The 17,967-nt window shown below is 41.0% G+C and overlaps 1 protein-coding gene across 1 annotated transcript in view; it reads left to right on the forward strand.

Moving 5' to 3' along the window:
- The window catches only part of usp34 (ubiquitin specific peptidase 34), a 58,630-nt gene that overhangs the window by 11,885 nt on the left and 28,778 nt on the right, over window positions 1–17,967 (forward strand). Inside the window, 26 exon segments of the mRNA XM_054605333.1 lie at window positions 263–455; window positions 1,433–1,494; window positions 1,927–2,008; window positions 2,188–2,280; window positions 3,222–3,347; window positions 3,450–3,579; window positions 4,720–4,850; window positions 5,354–5,736; window positions 5,738–6,082; window positions 6,252–6,466; window positions 6,592–6,710; window positions 7,988–8,115; window positions 8,319–8,408; window positions 8,993–9,088; window positions 9,208–9,290; window positions 11,178–11,332; window positions 12,623–12,736; window positions 12,954–13,053; window positions 13,920–14,082; window positions 14,169–14,295; window positions 14,725–14,875; window positions 15,008–15,108; window positions 15,335–15,550; window positions 15,692–15,817; window positions 16,649–16,771; window positions 17,225–17,308. Coding sequence (XP_054461308.1) covers window positions 263–455; window positions 1,433–1,494; window positions 1,927–2,008; window positions 2,188–2,280; window positions 3,222–3,347; window positions 3,450–3,579; window positions 4,720–4,850; window positions 5,354–5,736; window positions 5,738–6,082; window positions 6,252–6,466; window positions 6,592–6,710; window positions 7,988–8,115; window positions 8,319–8,408; window positions 8,993–9,088; window positions 9,208–9,290; window positions 11,178–11,332; window positions 12,623–12,736; window positions 12,954–13,053; window positions 13,920–14,082; window positions 14,169–14,295; window positions 14,725–14,875; window positions 15,008–15,108; window positions 15,335–15,550; window positions 15,692–15,817; window positions 16,649–16,771; window positions 17,225–17,308 — 3,736 coding nt within the window.

A 17,967-nucleotide genomic window follows, 5' to 3' on the forward strand; every position in this document is an offset into this window, starting at 1 on the left:
TGCTCTTCTTCCTTCTGCGCATATAGTCAAAAAGTCAACATCTAAATAATTTGTATGTCATTTTTACACAATTAATTAAGAAACCCACATACTAGACAAAGGTATTGATCCACAAAACTGTCCCACAGATATGATTTTGTCATTTTAGGAGAGGATGAAAGTAAAACTCATTCTGTCCAAACATTCGCATTAAGAGAATTAAGTTATCTTAGTGAATTTCGTGTGTGTGAGTTCATCACGACCCGTGTGTTTCTGTCCTCAGGTATCTGTGTAAGCTGTCGGACCAGGAGCTGCGGCAGAGCGCGGCGCGCAACATGGCCGACCTGATGTGGAGCACGGTGAAGGAGCCTCTGGACAGCGCGCTGTGCTTCGACAAGGAGAGCCTGGACCTCGCCTTCAAATACTTCATGTCCCCGACGCTCACCATGAGGTTGGCGGGGCTCAGCCAAATCACCGTGAGTCACCGCGAAAACACGACTGAGCTCACTCGCTTACTCATGCACACTGTCGCTTTGGGAAAAGGCTGAAAGGGGCTTTTTAACATTTTCTAGATGGGGCTCTTAGTGATCGTCTTATAAGAGACCTGTGTGATTGATTCTGGTTCTATTAAGTTCAAATTAAGTTCAAATTAAGAAAAATGACTTCAAAATCTTTGTTTCCTCACACTCAAGTTTTCCAAAAGTTAAGTAGAATATGTTGGTTTTGCACAGCTTTAAAGGTACAGGCAGTGATTCGAATCTAATACACCTTTTTTCTTCGAGGTTTTGCCATTGGTTTGTCAATGGGGAACAAACAAAGTGGCTCGGACTGTTTGTCCTTGTGCACAAGAAAGGGGATGTATAAAGCGATAAATCTGGATGGGGGTATTTGTTTTGAGTGTTGAGTTCAGAAATCTTCCTCTAGAATCTCTGACTCCACCTTTTTTAATAATAAGTGACTGTGCTTTGAAACTCCCAGTGCAGAGCAGATTTTAGATACTGGATGTTATCACTTATTGTGCATTTTTCATGCATTTTATTGTGTATGTACAGTAGTACTGGTGTCTTTATAAATAATCATACTGTTGTGTGGTATGCCTTTTTAATGTCTACAGTTAAGTCAAAAGTTTTAAGGTTAAAGCATGCAGTAACACCATATATCCTAATAAATGTAAGTGAACTTGTTGTAAAAATATGACCTTTGTCTTCCAAAGGCCATTGCTCTATTTTATTGATTCATTTTAGTTTATAAAGGCCAACAAAGACTGTTTGCATCTGCCTTTATTTTCCTAGAAACAGTGATAAAATCAGACAACATCTTTCTTCTGGTTTAAATTTTTAAATTTAAATGTTTTAATGGCATTGATGGGAAACAACCTTTTAAGAAAAAAAAAAAGATGTATGAAGAATTAGTTCTTCACCATGGAGTCATATGTGTGTCCGTGTTTCCTCAGAACCAACTCCACACCTTCAATGACGTCTGCAACAACGAGTCACTGGTGTCCGACACAGAAACGTAAGTTGGTTTAAAGGAATCAGATGCCCTCGCACACAGCCGTCCAAGAAAATATGCAAATATGTCCAACTAGAAAAGCAACTGTGTCTGCTTTAATTAGACGATAATGGCATTTCATCTACAGAACTATCAGTGCTGAATTGATTTTAAGGCTTGAAGTTATTACTGAAAGACAGCGTTAGATTTCTCAGATGGTTCATATATAATGTTTACAACTTTTACTAGTTTCCTCTTGTGAATAGACATTTGCATGTGAATGGAGTTTGATAAAGTAACAAAAGAGGAAGGATAAAGACACATTCTTGTAAATCTCTTTTTAAACCTGTAGGTAAACATCCACACGTTCAATATGCACCATGTGCTCTTTATGTCGAGCTCCAGTTGTTTTAATGTGACTCAATGTCTCATTCCGATTCTTCTTTGTCTCTTCAGGTCCATAGCGAAGGAACTAGCAGACTGGCTGATCCACAACAACGTGGTGGAGCACATATTCGGACCAAATTTGCACATTGAGGTGAGACCTTTTGATCCAGTGCCTTGAAGTGACGGCAAATGTTAATTAACACGTCACATTTTTATCTAAAAATCAAACACCTTTCTTCTTGTTATGTTACGGTAAAATGCACAGGATTTTAGTTTGTGTAAGCACAGATGATTTAAAGTGTGTGTGTGTTTTGTGTGTGTGTTCTCCAGATCATTAAACAGTGCCAAGTGATCCTGAACTTCTTGGCTGCAGAGGGCCGACTCAGCACGCAGCATGTGGACTGTATCTGGGCTGCAGCTCAGGTGAGACGGGACAGATTTACACCCGACTGTACGTAGCTTTATTCCACAGCATTAAGTCTCTCTGTGGAACAGAACGAAGGAGCCTGCATTATTTATTATCACTATATCAGTACTATCAACGCGATAAGCCCAAGAACAAAACGGCTGGCTCTGGTCTTTTTGGAGTTATAATATTTAGCATTTTTAACAGTTAGAAATGTAGAGATTTTAACATTTTTACGAGTGTGTGAACTTTTCCTGCTTTAATTGTCGGTAGGTCCACTAATATTAACACTTAACACTTTTTATACTAAACTGTGAATCATTATAATTCTAATTAATCATTATTGTGAATTAAAATCTCTTTTTCAAAGGAAGCTCTGGCTAAGACGGCAGCATAAATGTTTCACATAAAAAGCACAAAAAATAAACCTAAAACATAAATGTGATGAATTAAAACCAACGTAAAAAAATTCACATAAAAGAAACAAACAACAGACTTAAAAACAAACTTGTAAAATTGCATCAACTAATGAATTAGTGTTATTGTAAAGTAACAGGACGTGTACACATTCAGTGTTCAGATAGTCCTCAATCATGCTTACAAAATAATCTAGTTTAAAGTGACACTCTGTGGCTGTTCATGCTATATGTTCATATAAATAACAATATGCCAGTGTTCAACTCTACGTTTGTATGAGAAGAACAAACATACCTTCTCAAACAAACTGCATAAGAGCAGAGACAAATCATTTTGCAGCATGACAGACTGACCATTTGCAAAGAAGATGAAGTAGCATACATAAAATATAAATACATTTTATTCTTGCCCATATTACATTATTTTAGAATGAGTTTTGCTATATTATAACATAGTATACAGACAATAAAAATGATGTTCCAGTCAATGAGAATGAATCGAATATGAAATGATTAACCCTGCTTTTCCTTTGATGTTTTAGCTGAAACACTGTAGCCGTTACATCCACGACCTTTTCCCCTCACTCATCAAAAACCTGGACCCGGTGCCTCTCCGCCACGTCCTCAACCTGGTGTCAGGCCTGCACCCCAGCGCCCACACCGAGCAGGTACACGCACACACACACACACACGCAGCTATTAAATTACCTTAAACCACTGTGTGGATTTTCAAAATAAAAGCTCATGCGTCTCCCTCCCTCCCTCCTCAGACGTTGTACCTGGCCTCCATGCTGATCAAGGCTCTGTGGAACAACGCCCTGGCAGCCAAGGCCCAGCTCTCCAAACAGAGCTCCTTCGCCTCCCTGCTCAACACCAACCTCCCCATGGGCAACAAGAAAGGTCGGTCTGGATTCTCCTGCAGCTCCAGGAAGTTAAGATTTCAGAATAAAGTTGTTAGAGCCACATTCTAAGTGTTTCAGTACTCCGTCTGATCAACATTAGAACTTTTTTTTTCTCGACGAAGGATGAATTACTCAAATCTTTTACCTAAGTAAAAATAGTAATACCACAGTGTAGAGTAATCTGTTTAAAGTAAAAGTCCTGCTTTCACTTAAATTAAAGTACAGAAAAAGTTTTATTTAAGAAAAAGAACATTAGCATCAAAATATACTTGAAGTACCAAAGGTAAAAGTACTCATTATGCAGAATGACCCATTTCAGAATAATAAATCATATTATTGGATTATAATTATTGATGCATTAATGGGTTTAATGTTGGTAAAGGTGGAGCAAATTCTTATTACTCTTATTTGTAATTCTTATTTCTTAGTGTTTGGTAGCCTTTGAATTTCCCCTCCAGGGATCAATAAAACCTTAACTTATGTTGACGTACAATAATAAATGATCATTTATTTGTTGATTATATTTTGTATTATTTATCTGAATGTGTGAAAGTTATGAATAAATAGTAAATAAGGACAATATTTATCTTTTAAAGTAGTAGAGTAGAGGTATAAAGTAGCAGAACATGGAAAGACTCAAGTAAAGTACAAGTTCCTCAAAATTATACTTTAAGGTCCACTCTGTAGGATTTAGTGACATCTAGTGGTGAGGTAGCAGATTGCAACTAACTGAATACCCCTCCACTCACACCTCCCTTTCCACCCGTGTCTGAGAACTACGGTTCCACTCTATATAGATATAAAGGGCTCATTTTAAGGTTAAGAAAACACCACTAATGTTAGTTTCTGGTGATTATACACTGATGAAAGTATAGTTCTGAATATTATATTACATGTCTGCCAATAGATCCCCTTAAATCCTACACACTGGCCCTTTAAGTACAATACTTTAGTAAAGGACAGTGGCAGCAATGTAAGACAAATCCTCCTTAGTGTCAAAGTAACATGTAAAGTTCTGCAGGCAGTGGGATTCCTTCTCTCCTCAGCCTCTGAACCACTGCTGCTGCTCTGTTGTGAAGATCTGAGTTTCTCTGGTTCTCTGGTTCTCTGGTTCTCAGTCTTCTGTGTCTGCTCTCAGGTTCTCCGGCAGCGAGTCCAGACAGCAGCGACAACAGCGACACGCAACACAGCGGAGGCAGCGACATGGAGATGGACGACCAGATGATGACTGGCAGCAAGAGGAGCCAGCAGAGGCTGTCTGACACAGAGGTACACACACACACACACACACACACACACACACACACACACACACACACACACACACACACACACACACACACACACACACACACACACACACACACACACACACACACATTTCCCCGCTGCGGGACTAATAAAGGATTATCTTATCTTACACACACATGCTGTTTTATGCAGCTGAGATTCACTGTCCTTTTAACACACTGCTGCTGATCAACAGATGGTACTTAAAACATTTGATCAGCATATCTGAAGTTTTAAACAATGAAAGGAGCTGTTCTAATGGTGGGATCACAGCTGAACTGGAAAACTAAATCAATGAATCAATATTCAAAGACTATTGTTTTAAGTTCTTGTGGAGATTGACATAAATTTGAATTTAGGAGGCAAAGAGTATTTTAATTTGGTGGAAGGTTGAAGCCATAAGGAAACATTGAGTCTTGAGTTTAAATACTTTGATGTGATTTTAAACTGTATTGATTTGTGTGTCTGTGTCGTTTCCTCAGGAGTCGATGCAGGGCAGCTCAGACGAGACGGCCAACAGCGTGGAGGAAGGCAGCAGCGGGCCGGGCAGCAGCAGCGGCCGCAGCGAGGCCTCCAGCAACGAGGCCGCCTCCAGCCGGGCCAGCCAATCGGCAGGGAGCCCCGGCAGCGAGATGCACTCTGACGACATGGCCGACAGCGAGGCCTTGAAGGAGGAGGAGGAAGAGGAGGATGATGATGATGAAGAGGAAGATGACGACGAGGAGGACGACGATGATGATGAAGACGACGACGACAAGGCGGCTGCTGAAGGCGGGCAGCAGAAGGAGCCGAGGGAGCAGACGGAGTCGAGGAAGAGGAAGGCGGGGGGGCGCTCGGTGAGGGCACGAGCCAGGGGCGGGGCCCTGTGGTTCAGGGGGCGGAGTCAAGCCCAAGGTTCTCCCCTTCAACCCGGAGACCGCCGCTGCCATGGTTACAGCGGCGTCGACGTCGTTGGAGGGCCGGATGAGGCTGTTGGACGCCTGTTCTGCGTCGTCGTCAGCCCGGCCCGAGGGGGCGGAGCCACAGCAGCAGCAGCCGCCGGACGTCGGCCCCTCACAGATGGTCCAGGGGCCTCAGGAGCCCCCGTGTCTGCCGCGGCCCGGGGACTTCCTGGGTGAGGCCATGGGCAGCGAGCTCTTTAACTGCCGCCGCTTCATTGGCCCCCAGCACCACCACCATCACCATCATCACCACCACCACCATCATGAAGGGTAAGGACAAAGTTCATGGAGGAAGAGAGAGAAAGATTTATCACAACACATTTTTTATCTAAAAACTGTTTGACTGCGATGATAATAAACTAAACAAACGGCTGATTGATCTTTATGGGATCTGCTTCTCCGCCTCCTTTTTCATAAAACCCCTCCCTTCCTCCGTCAGGCCCATGGTGGAGGACATGCTGAGTGCCGACGACGTGAGCTGCAGCAGCTCCCAGGTCAGCGCCAAGTCGGAGAAGAACATGGCCGACTTTGACGGCGAGGAGTCGGGCTGCGAGGAGGAGCTGGTCCAGATCAACTCCCACGCCGAGCTCAGCTCCCACCTCCAGCAGCACCTCCCCAACCTGGCCTCCATCTACCATGAGCACCTGGTGCAAGGTGAGCCACACTCCAGGCCTATTTTGGTCGATACAATAGGTTGTTTTCACTATTATTTTTAGGTGTTACAACACAAAGACTGAATAAAGGTTGACCTCTAAAAGGAGCGCTCTATATCTCTGCAGGTCCCTCCGTTCATAAGCACCAGTACTCCAGCAGCCACGCGGTGACCGACATCAACCTGGACAACGTTTGTAAGAAGGGCAACACTCTGCTGTGGGACCTGGTCCAGGACGAGGACGCGGTAGGACCTCCAAACACAGCTCTCACAGCTTCTCTTTATAGACGTATCTCAGTGATGTTTATGTATCAGACATGTTTATAGACGGGGCTTTCGTCTACAGAATACCTTTGATAAGTCTTTCTTCATTTGGGTCATAACTAAATTAAAGTCAAATGCATTTAAACAATAGGTCTATGCAATAAATCAGATTTTATTTTCAATCATGATTTTGGCTCCATCGACTAAGAAGACAAGATAATCGAGATTAAACGATCATCGTGGCGCATTACGTTTTCGCAATGATGCAAATCGGAAAAAACAGAAAAGTCGTCTTTCGTCCACTCTGCAGGTCAGGGACGGCTGCTCATTGAGGGAGCGTCTGTACCTGCATATTGGCTCTTTCCTCTTATAGTATTTCCTCTGTGGTGCATTGCATCCTGCTCCGGGTTGGCTTGGAAAAGACCGGGAGTGAAGGCTTTGAGCTTAATCCCAGGCCCGTGGATTTAGGATACATTCCTACTACTACGTTTTTTTTTGTTGGGGGTTTTAAAAAAATTAAATCTCCATCCAGAAGACAGAGAATGTGCGTGCTTTGCCTCTGTGGCTAGCAGAAACATCACGGTCTGCAACGCCTGTAATTCCTCATCCGTTATGAAATGAACCACTGGTAGTCGAGGCTGACGTCGTTTGGTTTTTCTGCAGGAAAAGGATCACATGAGCGTGACATGTTGTGACTGATGAGACGCAGTCAAGAAGTGAACATGTGTGTCATTATTTTCAAAGGTCACCAACCAATGAGTTAATGATTAAATAGTTTACTAGAGCACAACATTGTTTTTAGCTCTAGCCTCTCTCTTGCTCTCAATGTGCACCCCTTGATGTATTTAACTTTATAATGTACAAAATGTGAGATGTTTCCAAAGCCAGTGAGAAATCGTGTCAATTAATCATGATCTCGACATTAACCAAAATAATAGTGAAGATTGCCATCTTCAATTGGGCCTGACGCAAACTGAATATTTAGTTTGTTGGTCTCCGATAACCAGAGGTGATCATAACTTTTCTTATAAAAAGATCAAAGTGTTTCCCAGAAACAACATGACAAAAAAATAAAAGCAGCAACAACTAAAATAAACTAAATAATAATAAATAAAAAAAACACCCTAATATTTCAATAATAGCAGGCCTGAATGAGGAGCTGTTCAGGCCTGCGGAGGTGAATCATCACAAGTCAAAGACAGAAATGCTTCACCGTTAATCCTCAGAGCGAGCTCATGTTTGATTCCTTCCGTTTGTAGATTCATCTGTCTGAAGGTCTGATAAACGAGGCAGAGAAGCTGTTGTGTTCACTCGTCTGCTGGTTCACCGACAGACAGATCCGAATGCGCTTCATCGAGGGTTGCCTTGACAACCTGGCCCACCACAGGTAAGAGCGGCCCATTATGATGGAGCATTGGTCAGATTTTAACTCGGGGTTTCCCACTGGATTGAATCATTTCTGCAGACGAGGATCATTCCTGCACAACAAGAACAGCAACAAAATAATCTCTAAAGAACAAACTCAATATTTAATATCTCTCTTTTTGTTGTTCTTGTTTTCTCCTCTCACCTTCTCGTCTGTCCTCTCAGGTCTGTTGTGGTTTCCTTGCGTCTACTCCCCAAACTTTTCGGCACTTTTCAGCAGTTTGGCTCCAGCTACGACACTCACTGGATCACTATGTAAGTAAAACCGGTTAGCTTTAGCTTTTTTCGTAGCAACAGATTAATATGTTGATGAACAGCTGTTGTACTTCCAGCTGTCTATACTTTGAAACCTCTGTTAATATGTTTCCTGCATACATACCATACCTTTGCTTATTTGGACTGTCAGCAAACCTCTTAAGGAACGTTTTTACAGATATGAGGAAATTAAGATTTTGCATGCATTTTTAGGTGACTTTTCCTGGACGGTAATGTTGAGTGTTACCACTTATGTTCATAATGAGGAACTTTTTGTGTTGAAATCTGTTGTGCTGCTGAACAAGCTTGTTACGGAAACTTTATATCAAATTGTTTAATATATAATGTGAGAAATGATTGCTGTAGCGAGAGGCTTTCTTCCTTTTTGGCCGCTCCAAGCACTGAAATTGAATAAATGCGCATTCAAATCCAGAAACACCAGAGCTCTCGTCCACAGGGACAGCTTAAAATCCACACAAAGTGAAAGTTCCTCCTAGTAGCTCTCAATAAAGTTTTAAAAGGAAGTAAAGAGGAAAAAGTGTTGTTTCATGAGTGTGGTTCTGATGTGCGTGTCGGTTCATCAGGTGGGCTGAGAAGGAGCTGCACATGATGAAGCTGTTCTTCGACAACCTGCAGCACTACATCCAGGAAGTCAGAGAACACCGGCACAAGTTTGCACTGTAAGTCACAAGCATTTATCCGTATGACCATCGTATGGATTTCAGCAAAATATGTTTTCTTTTTATAGAAATTCTCATAACTAATACAGATCTGTGTCCCTTTGCTGTGTGGTTTTCAGGTACAGCCACAGTGCGGAGGTCCAGGTCCGTCTGCAGTTTCTCACCTGTGTTTTCTCCACACTGGGATCTCCTGACCACTTCAGTAAGAATCTTTTATTTGGCTAAGAAATCAAAGTTCTGGGTAAAAGGAAAGATGTAAAGTACATTTAAGCGATTAAAGATACTTTTACGCTCTGAAAATGAAAGCTGTGATGGAAACAGTTTGGAGGTGCATGCATAAGACATGACTGTTACAAGGCCTGATGGCATCATGATGTCAACTTGTTTATGACTGTTCTATCACGTAATATCTAGTAATACGGGTGGACTCAGTTTGCCTATTACACCAATACAATAGAGGTCAATAGCATTTCATTTTGGGTGCCAACATTACATTGTATATTACATTGTATATATATATATATATCGTCTTCATCAAGTCCAATCTCTTATAATAATAATAATAATAATAATAATAATAATAATAATAATAATAATAATACTTGTCTAATCCACTTATGTGACTGAATGCAACTCTACTAAGTCCATTTCAAGTCTTTGCATGTTTTTTGCTGTAGTGAAATAAATTCCAAGGAAGTTGAAAGCTCAAAATAATTAAATTAGCTTCATATTAAGCAGCAATGTAAAGTGGATGTTTTTTTTAGGTTTTTTGGGGGGAGAATTGGCTTAAATGTGCAGAATCAGGTCCACAGTTGTTTTGCTTGGCATCGCCAAGATGAATGTATTATCCAAAGAGAAGCATATTTAACTATTTTTGGGGAAAATAACTCTGTGTGTTTGGTTTCTCTTTGAGTGTCTTTGGGGAACGCTGCTGAAATAAACCTCATTATGCAACCTGAGCCGCCCGCTGAGAACAAAGCTCCCGCTGTCTGAGAGTGTGGTGTTTTTTTTTGTGTGTGTGAGAGTTAGATGAATGACATAACACTGATGAGGAGAAAATATGACCATTTTTCAGTAGTATTTTACCAGATTTAGCCCAGTTTGATCATTCAAGCTGCATCTAAATATATCTAATTTCAAGCCTCAGTTTCTCAAATACTTACTGCATGAAGCCAAGAGGAAGATGTTAAAAATCCAAACAGTAGTTTCTGTCAATATTCCCTCATAGATGTCCCGACCAGAAAAAGTCTGGGATATAAATTCTCCTGGAAAGTTTGAATATCACAGGATGTGTTTTCACCTTGACTGAAATCTTAAGGCCTCTTGTACACATTTACTTTTACAGAAAAACAACATAAACATATTGTACCAGGAAGTGATGTCATTTTTTCTTTTGTCGGATTCATCATTATCCCTTTTTGTTCTTTTCACTCGTTCTTCCTTTCAAGTTTTAAATCTTTTTTTGGTAAGGGTATGCAGATGGGAATTAGCTAATAGCTTCATCTGGCATCAATAATTTCTTCTCATTTCTAGATTTTTCTGTGCATGGTTCTAAATGAATAATATTATCTAATATGCGCAACAAATAGAAATAAAAATGTAAATCGAAGACACAAAACAAAAATTAGTGCAGAATATAAAATATACAAATAAAGTACAATATAATACTCATTGTTGCATTTTAAATCCCATGTTTTGCGCCTTTCTTTGTTTTCAATCTATCAGATGAATGTAGAGTTTAAATAGAAAACAAATTAAAGAGCACCATAGAATTACAAGTTTTAGCCAGAGGGATATTTCCTTCCCAGATTATTCTTTCTAAGGAATTTCAGAGGCCTAAAGAGGTTGAAGTGTCCATTTTATTTTTTTTATTTTTACAGATATATCAAACTTAACCTTTATGTCACAAAATAACTTTTCTTTTAGTCATCATTACCTTTTATATCCATCGCGGGACCCCTTTTAAAGTCCAGACCTCATGAAGCGCTACAGTAGCTTGTGAGAGAAAAAATAGGGAGAGATGAGTTCTTTCACTCCAGTCTGAGTGTGTGCGTGTGTGTAACTGGTTGAGTGTGTTTGTGTGTTTCAGGGCTGAGTCTGGAGCAGGTGGACATCCTGTGGCACTGCCTGGTGGAGGACGCCGAGTGCTACGACGACGCGCTGCACTGGTTCCTCAATCAGGTCCGCAGCAAGGACCAGCATGCAATGGGCATGGAGACCTACAAACATCTGTTCCTGGAGAAGGTGAGGCGGCGAGGAGGAGAAACAAAACAAGACACAGGAACGAGAAGTTAACCAGGAAATGTCAGACATTTATTCTGAAGTCTGGGTGAACTAGTTTGAGTTTCTTTCTTGGCATGAAGCATCAATGAGTGCGTTTACATGAACACTGGTTTCCTGGTTGGGATCAGGATTTTGGAGCATCACTAGTATGGTTTAAGAAATGTGAATGTCCTACATGGAGTACTCTGATAGAAACAAGGACACTGTGGCATGAACGCACTTGATCCAGGTTTCTTAAAATTCTCTGTTGGTTTAGCACATGGAGATGGTGAGATGTCGTATGTGGAGACTGTAAGGATCATTTATTCAGGGATAAACACGTCTTTCACGCTCCATTAAACATTCCAAATGAGATCAAAATCAGCCCCTCTTTCTTTTCTGTCAATTCCTTTCCTCCCTGCCTCCTCTGGCCTAAGTCCCTCCCCCCTGAGATGCTAGCGGAAGAGATGCGAGGAGTTGAAGCAAGAAGCATTCAACAAAATGACACACCTGGTGCTTCGGAGACTTCATTTTGAAGCCGAAAACACTTCGCACCCCTGTGCATCCTCGCTCAATGCTCCTTTGGCATGTCTCCTCTCTCCTTGAGATGCTTTTTAAGAAGTGAGACATCCTTCAAGATGACTCTCTTGAGTTTGATTTCTGGAGGAGACGAGGCACAGAATAGAGAAATGAGAAGAGCCCCCATGATACGACTCAAAACCAGAATACTAGATTGCATATTAACAAACTCAATGCCTTAAAAAAGTTTTTGCCAGGAGATCAAGTCAAGAGTCTGTTTGGATAAACAATCTGACTAATTACCGGGTCCAGATAGTAATAAAACACTATAGTTATATAATAAATAAAAGACACATTTCTTTCCCCAAAAGTATTTACTAACTGATTTTCCCAGCGTGTATTTTATGGATAGTTAGAAGAAAATTGGTAGCATTTCCAGATTTGTCGCCATGTTTTTACTTCAAAGCAAAGAGCATTGTGTTTGTGGAGCATTTGATAATTCAGTTGTCAGAAGTAGAGCTGTCAATCATCTATTTTAAAGCCTGATTCAAATACAGTCTGTCTATGATCATGATCATATGACAATGAGAGAAGATGACTTTAATAAAGACGGTTTTACAGCATTCAGTAGGTTGTTTCATACAGTAGAAACACACTAACACGTCCACTGGAGCAGCAGACGTGTGTTGATGTTGCTTTATGTGTGTTTGTCTCGGTGCATGTGTTAATGTAACTCTGTGTGTGTTTCTTCAGATGCCCCAGCTGAAGCCAGAGACCATCAGCATGACGGGCCTGAACCTCTTTCAACACCTCTGTAACTTGGCCCGGCTCGCCACCAGCGCTCTGGACAACGCCTCCAGCTGTGAGGTACACAAACGCCTCCGAATTTAAAAAAACCTTCAATAACTTTGATATTTTTATGTAAAAAAAAAAACATGTTTTCTCAATACGATTTGTAGACTATAAGGAGATTAAAGAGCTATGCTGGCATCTTGCTCATCTTGCCTTTAGTTCGATCAGACTAGACAGACAGTTAACTCACATCTGTATGTGTGTGTGTGTGTGTGTGTGTGTTTGTCTCCAGCTGTGTGGGATGGACCAGCTGTGGGGGATCGCTCTGAGAGCTCAGTCTGCAGACATCAGCCGCGCCGCGATCCAGTACATCAACTCCTACTACATCAACGGTTAGTTTACCTCCATCGTTTACACTCACAACAACACACAGAGTTCACAGACCATAATGCAAATATATTGACTTTTGTCAAGAGTACGGATAAAAGTTTCCTGGTGGAACTTGCACTTGTGAACTTTGGATCGATCTACATACCTGCCTTCATCAAACAACATAAATAGATATTAGAGTAGAACTATGAGCTGTTTAAAATACTTCTAAGCAGCTTATGATATCTCTTATTTCCTAATCATTTAAATTGTGTTTTTCTGAAGAAAAACACAATATATGACTATAAAAAAAGTAAAAGTAAAATATTTCTATTTTTTGATGGTTTATTATTATATTCCTTTATTGATCCCCATGGGGGAAATTCGGGTGTAGCAGTAGCTCAATTACAGAAACGGATAATAAATACAACATATTATACAATAAAAATGAAATAGAATAAAGATAAAAATAAAAATAAAAAACGCTACAACTAAGACGCTGAAGCAGGAACATACAATTACCGAAAGAAAAAAGAAGACAACAATGAATAAAAAATAGTAGAAAAAGTGTAGCAAAGTTGGTAGAGAGCTGCTACGACAGGCTGCCGGCCTCTGGTGCCATCATGCTTACAGACTTTTTGACCAGTTGCTATAATCAAACCGATACAAAGGGATCTGTATCTGCTAAAATGGAACATTAATGATCGGTAACAAGTATCAGCAGCAAAACATCGTGATCAGGGTTCTCTTAAAGTTAAATTCGCTCCCTTTTCTCTTTTGTCCTGATTCGATCTGTGACTCTGATCCGTGATAAGATCCTGACCGTGAATTTTAGGTAAAAATGTCTTACCATCCTGCGTCTTGTCTTTGTTTTCCTTGTTGTCTCCAGCTGGTAAGACGGGTCTGGAGAAGGAGCAGGAGTTCATCAGGAAGTGTATGGAGAGTTTGCTGATGGCTTCAGCCAACCTGGAGAAGGACGCTCACTCCAGCCTGACCAGCATCGAGAGGGGGCTGCTCATGCTCAAAACACACCTGGAGGCCTTCCGACGCAGGTACGCACTAACAGGAAGGTCAACACCAGAGAAAGGGACATCGATAGAATCATTCATGTCAACCCGTTGTTTCCTGTCCCTGTCAGGTTTGCGTACCACCTGCGACAGTGGCAGATCGAGGGGACGGGAATCAGCAGCCACCTGAAGGCTCTGAGCGACAAACAGTCTCTGCCGCTCAGGATCGTCTGTCAGCCCGCCGGACTTCCTGATAAGGTGACTAATTCATTTATATTTGATTAAATATCACATTATTTGTATTCCATACTCTGCATTTCATTTTGAGTGCAATTTTGGAAATCAAAGCTTCCATATAAGACATGCGATTATTTAAGTGTAATTAAAGGCCTTTTAAGTGCTTGTATAATTCCTAAAATAATGCTTATCTAATGCTTCAAGCTTTTGTTTGAGACAATCAAAGTACAATAACTGGTGTATTCTGGCAGCATGCATCGCCTCAAAAGTCCTGAAGTTGCACAATTTCTAATTTAATTGATGTTAACTGAGATATTCTGATGACAAATCAAGGCTATAAAGCTATGCACCATCTACATCTATTTGTTTTTTGAATATATAATGTAAACATGATTCTTTGACATCAGTAGATTGACCCTTTGTGTATGTACTATGCTTTTATTTTTGCAGATGACGATCGAGATGTACCCCAGTGACCAGGTGGCCGACCTGCGAGCTGAGGTGACCCACTGGTACGAGAACCTGCAGAAGGAGCAGATGAACCAGCAGGCTCAGCTGCAGGAGTTCGGCCAGAGCGGCCGGCAGCCGGGAGACTTCCCAGGTCAGCTCCCTTCAGACCCTCTCCTTGGTATTGTTTACTTACACTCAACAACACATCTCCAGATCAGCAGGTCCCACTTGCTTTAAATGTCTTTATTGAGCTGGTGTGTGACGTCTGCTTTGTCTCCAGCAGGAGGTTTGATGGGACCAGTACGGATGATCTCCTCTGGCCACGAGCTGACGACAGACTACGACGAGAAGACTCTGCATGAGCTGGGCTTCAAAGATATGCAGGTGAGCGCCTGGTTTCCATTATAAAAATAAAAAAATTGTGGATGCCATCGTCTCAATAAAATATTTTAGATTAACCCTTTTTGTCGGTCCGAAAGTCTGCATTTACTTTTTTTTTTATATTCTACCAACAGATGATGTAAAAACTTCTTGTAGTTGTGTTTTAATTTGAAATGTACAACACAGACGAATCACAGCTGATGTCTTGTGTGTCTGTTTTTAATCCCAGATGGTGTTTGTGTCTCTGGGAGCTCCGCGGAGGGAGAGGAAGGGGGAGGGCGTCCAGCTGCCGGCCTCCTGCCTCCCCCCTCCCCAGAAGGAGCACATCCCCATGCTGCTGCTCCTCCAGGAGCCGCACCTCACCACGCTGTTCGACCTGCTGGAGATGCTGGCCTGCTTCAAACCGCCCAGCCCCAACACGGAGAAGGTCCAGGAAAACCCCGAGGTGGGTGGGACTGATGGAGGAAACTTCTTACATTTGCAACTAATTCATGTTTGCAGAGCAACTCATAATGTAGAAAAAAAGATCATGTGAGCATATATATATTATAACAATTAAATTGTCTGTTTGTTTGTGTCCGTGCAGAGTGCGCGGTGTGAGGAGCTTCACCTGCATGCAGAGAATCTGTCTCGTCGGGTTTGGGAGCTGCTGATGCTGCTGCCTACATGTCCCAAGATGCTTCAGGCCTTCCAGAACATCTCAGACGAAACGGTCAGTCAGAACACTTACCAGACGGCTTTCTAAGGTTTTAAGGGCCGATGCAGCATACACTGATACCGATCGCTGATCACTGGGTCTTTTTGAAGCCTTGTATTAATCATGCAGCTCTATTTATTCATTGAATTATTCCTAACAATGTTGTATTCTAAGGTTGAGAGATGAGAGACCGTTAGATAATGTGTATTTATACCAAACAGTGAATAGCTGAAGAAAAACAGAAAATACCTGATGCTTTATGTTGTGAAGTAGACCTTGTAAACTCCACTGGGCGATTGCAAGGCGCTCGACTCAAACTTGCACCGACACGAAGGATGTATTTAGATTTTTCTCTTAAATAGTTTAGGACATATCGATGTTAAGAGTACAACAGGAGAACACAGACTTCCTCTGGGCGGGGCTGGAAAGAGGAGTCAACATAAGTGCAATGTCTTGATTTCTCCTATGGATGGGTAATGTTGAGGAGGCTCAATTACACCAGCATTTTACACAATAAATGAAAATAAGCCCATAAATACATGGAGGATTTAATCCTGTTTACAAAGGTCTAAAATCTATTTTCCACATTAAGACATGGATGCACAATCGCATTATTAATGATGAAAATACATCGCATAGATAATAATGATGAAAATTCTGTGTTTTGCCACTCCCTTTCAAATTGCCCTTTTTGTGTCCACTGAATTACTGATCTTGTTATGTGTGTGTGTGTGTGTGTGTGACACTGTGTAAAATGGTCTTAAGATCTATAAATTCCCTCTTTTATACTGAATTACTGATCTTGTTATTGTTCGTGTGTGTGTGTGTGTGTGTGTGTGTGTGCAGAATGGGGAGGGTCTCTGCTGGAAGGAGCTGCTGAGGATAAAGAGTCCCCACAAGCTGCTGTACGCTCTGGAGATCATCGAGGCTCTGGGCAAACCCAACCGACGCATCCACCGAGAGTCCACGGTGAGGGAAAAAACACACTCAACTTTAATCTTTACTTTTTTAAATGGTTTTCTAATTTCGAGTTTTCTTTACTTTGTACAATGTGAAGGCAGAATAGACAGTAATGACAAGAAAGATGAAAATGTATTTATTAATGTACTGTTATAATGTGTTAAGCACCTTTTTAAGCTCATACGTATGTGTTTTATGTAGATGAACAACACCAACAGAAACGTATACAAACACAGCAGTTTGTGTGTGTCCTTAACAACATCATAAATATACACATATTGAAGGCTTTTAGCATGTCAATCATTGATACTGAATTATCATCTATATTTAAAATCATCACCTAGACGTATACAAACATGCACACAACCACAATGCATTAGTCTTCTTTTATAGGACTTGTATAAACCCGGTATGTGTTTGCACTGTCTGTAAATCTGACTGTGCGAGTGTTTGTGTTTGCAGGGCAGCTACAGCGATCTGTATCCAGACTCTGACGACTCCAGTGAGGATCAGATAGAAAACAGCAAGAACACCTGGAGCTGCAAGGTACAACACAGCACATCTGGGAAAGAAAAAAACCTTATTGACTTCAGGGCTGACCTCGAACGAAGACATGTTGACAACCAACACTCATACGATTTTAGTTGATTTAATAAACAGATCTGTAAAACTGAGTTTCTCCACAGAAAATCACACAATAGCACCAGTTTAAATATTGTCTTTACCAAAGAAGTGTTCATACATGTCTTGGAATTTATGCATTCAGCATGAAAAGTGCTGAAAAGTTCACATATGGACATGTTAAAGAATCTTCGTTGTGGAATATTTAACTCTAGTTTACCAAACAGAAGAGCAGGAGTTTTAAAAATCATCGGCCTCAGATTTTGGAATAAAACTTTTGCTCTGAAGTAAAAGTGAACAGAAAACAAAAAAGAATGGTCAGAAAGAAAAAGTAAAAAAAAAAACGCTAAATAAATCTCAATTGACTTAGACCAAAATGACTGATTACTAATCGACTAAGACGTGGCAGCCCTAATTTACTTGTTGATGGACAGGGAAGAACAGAGAATCAAAAAAATTTCCCACGTTTTATTGTCTTACCAACTTTTACTGTCTTTCAAATTTAAGTAGTTATCAAAGTAAAAGTGTAAATGTAACCACAACATACAGAAGTTCTAGTTGGATTCAGTCTATTTTTCTTTCTG

This window comes from Anoplopoma fimbria, chromosome 9, assembly GCF_027596085.1.
Source record: "Anoplopoma fimbria isolate UVic2021 breed Golden Eagle Sablefish chromosome 9, Afim_UVic_2022, whole genome shotgun sequence".
Classification (NCBI taxonomy): Eukaryota; Metazoa; Chordata; class Actinopteri; order Perciformes; family Anoplopomatidae; genus Anoplopoma; species Anoplopoma fimbria.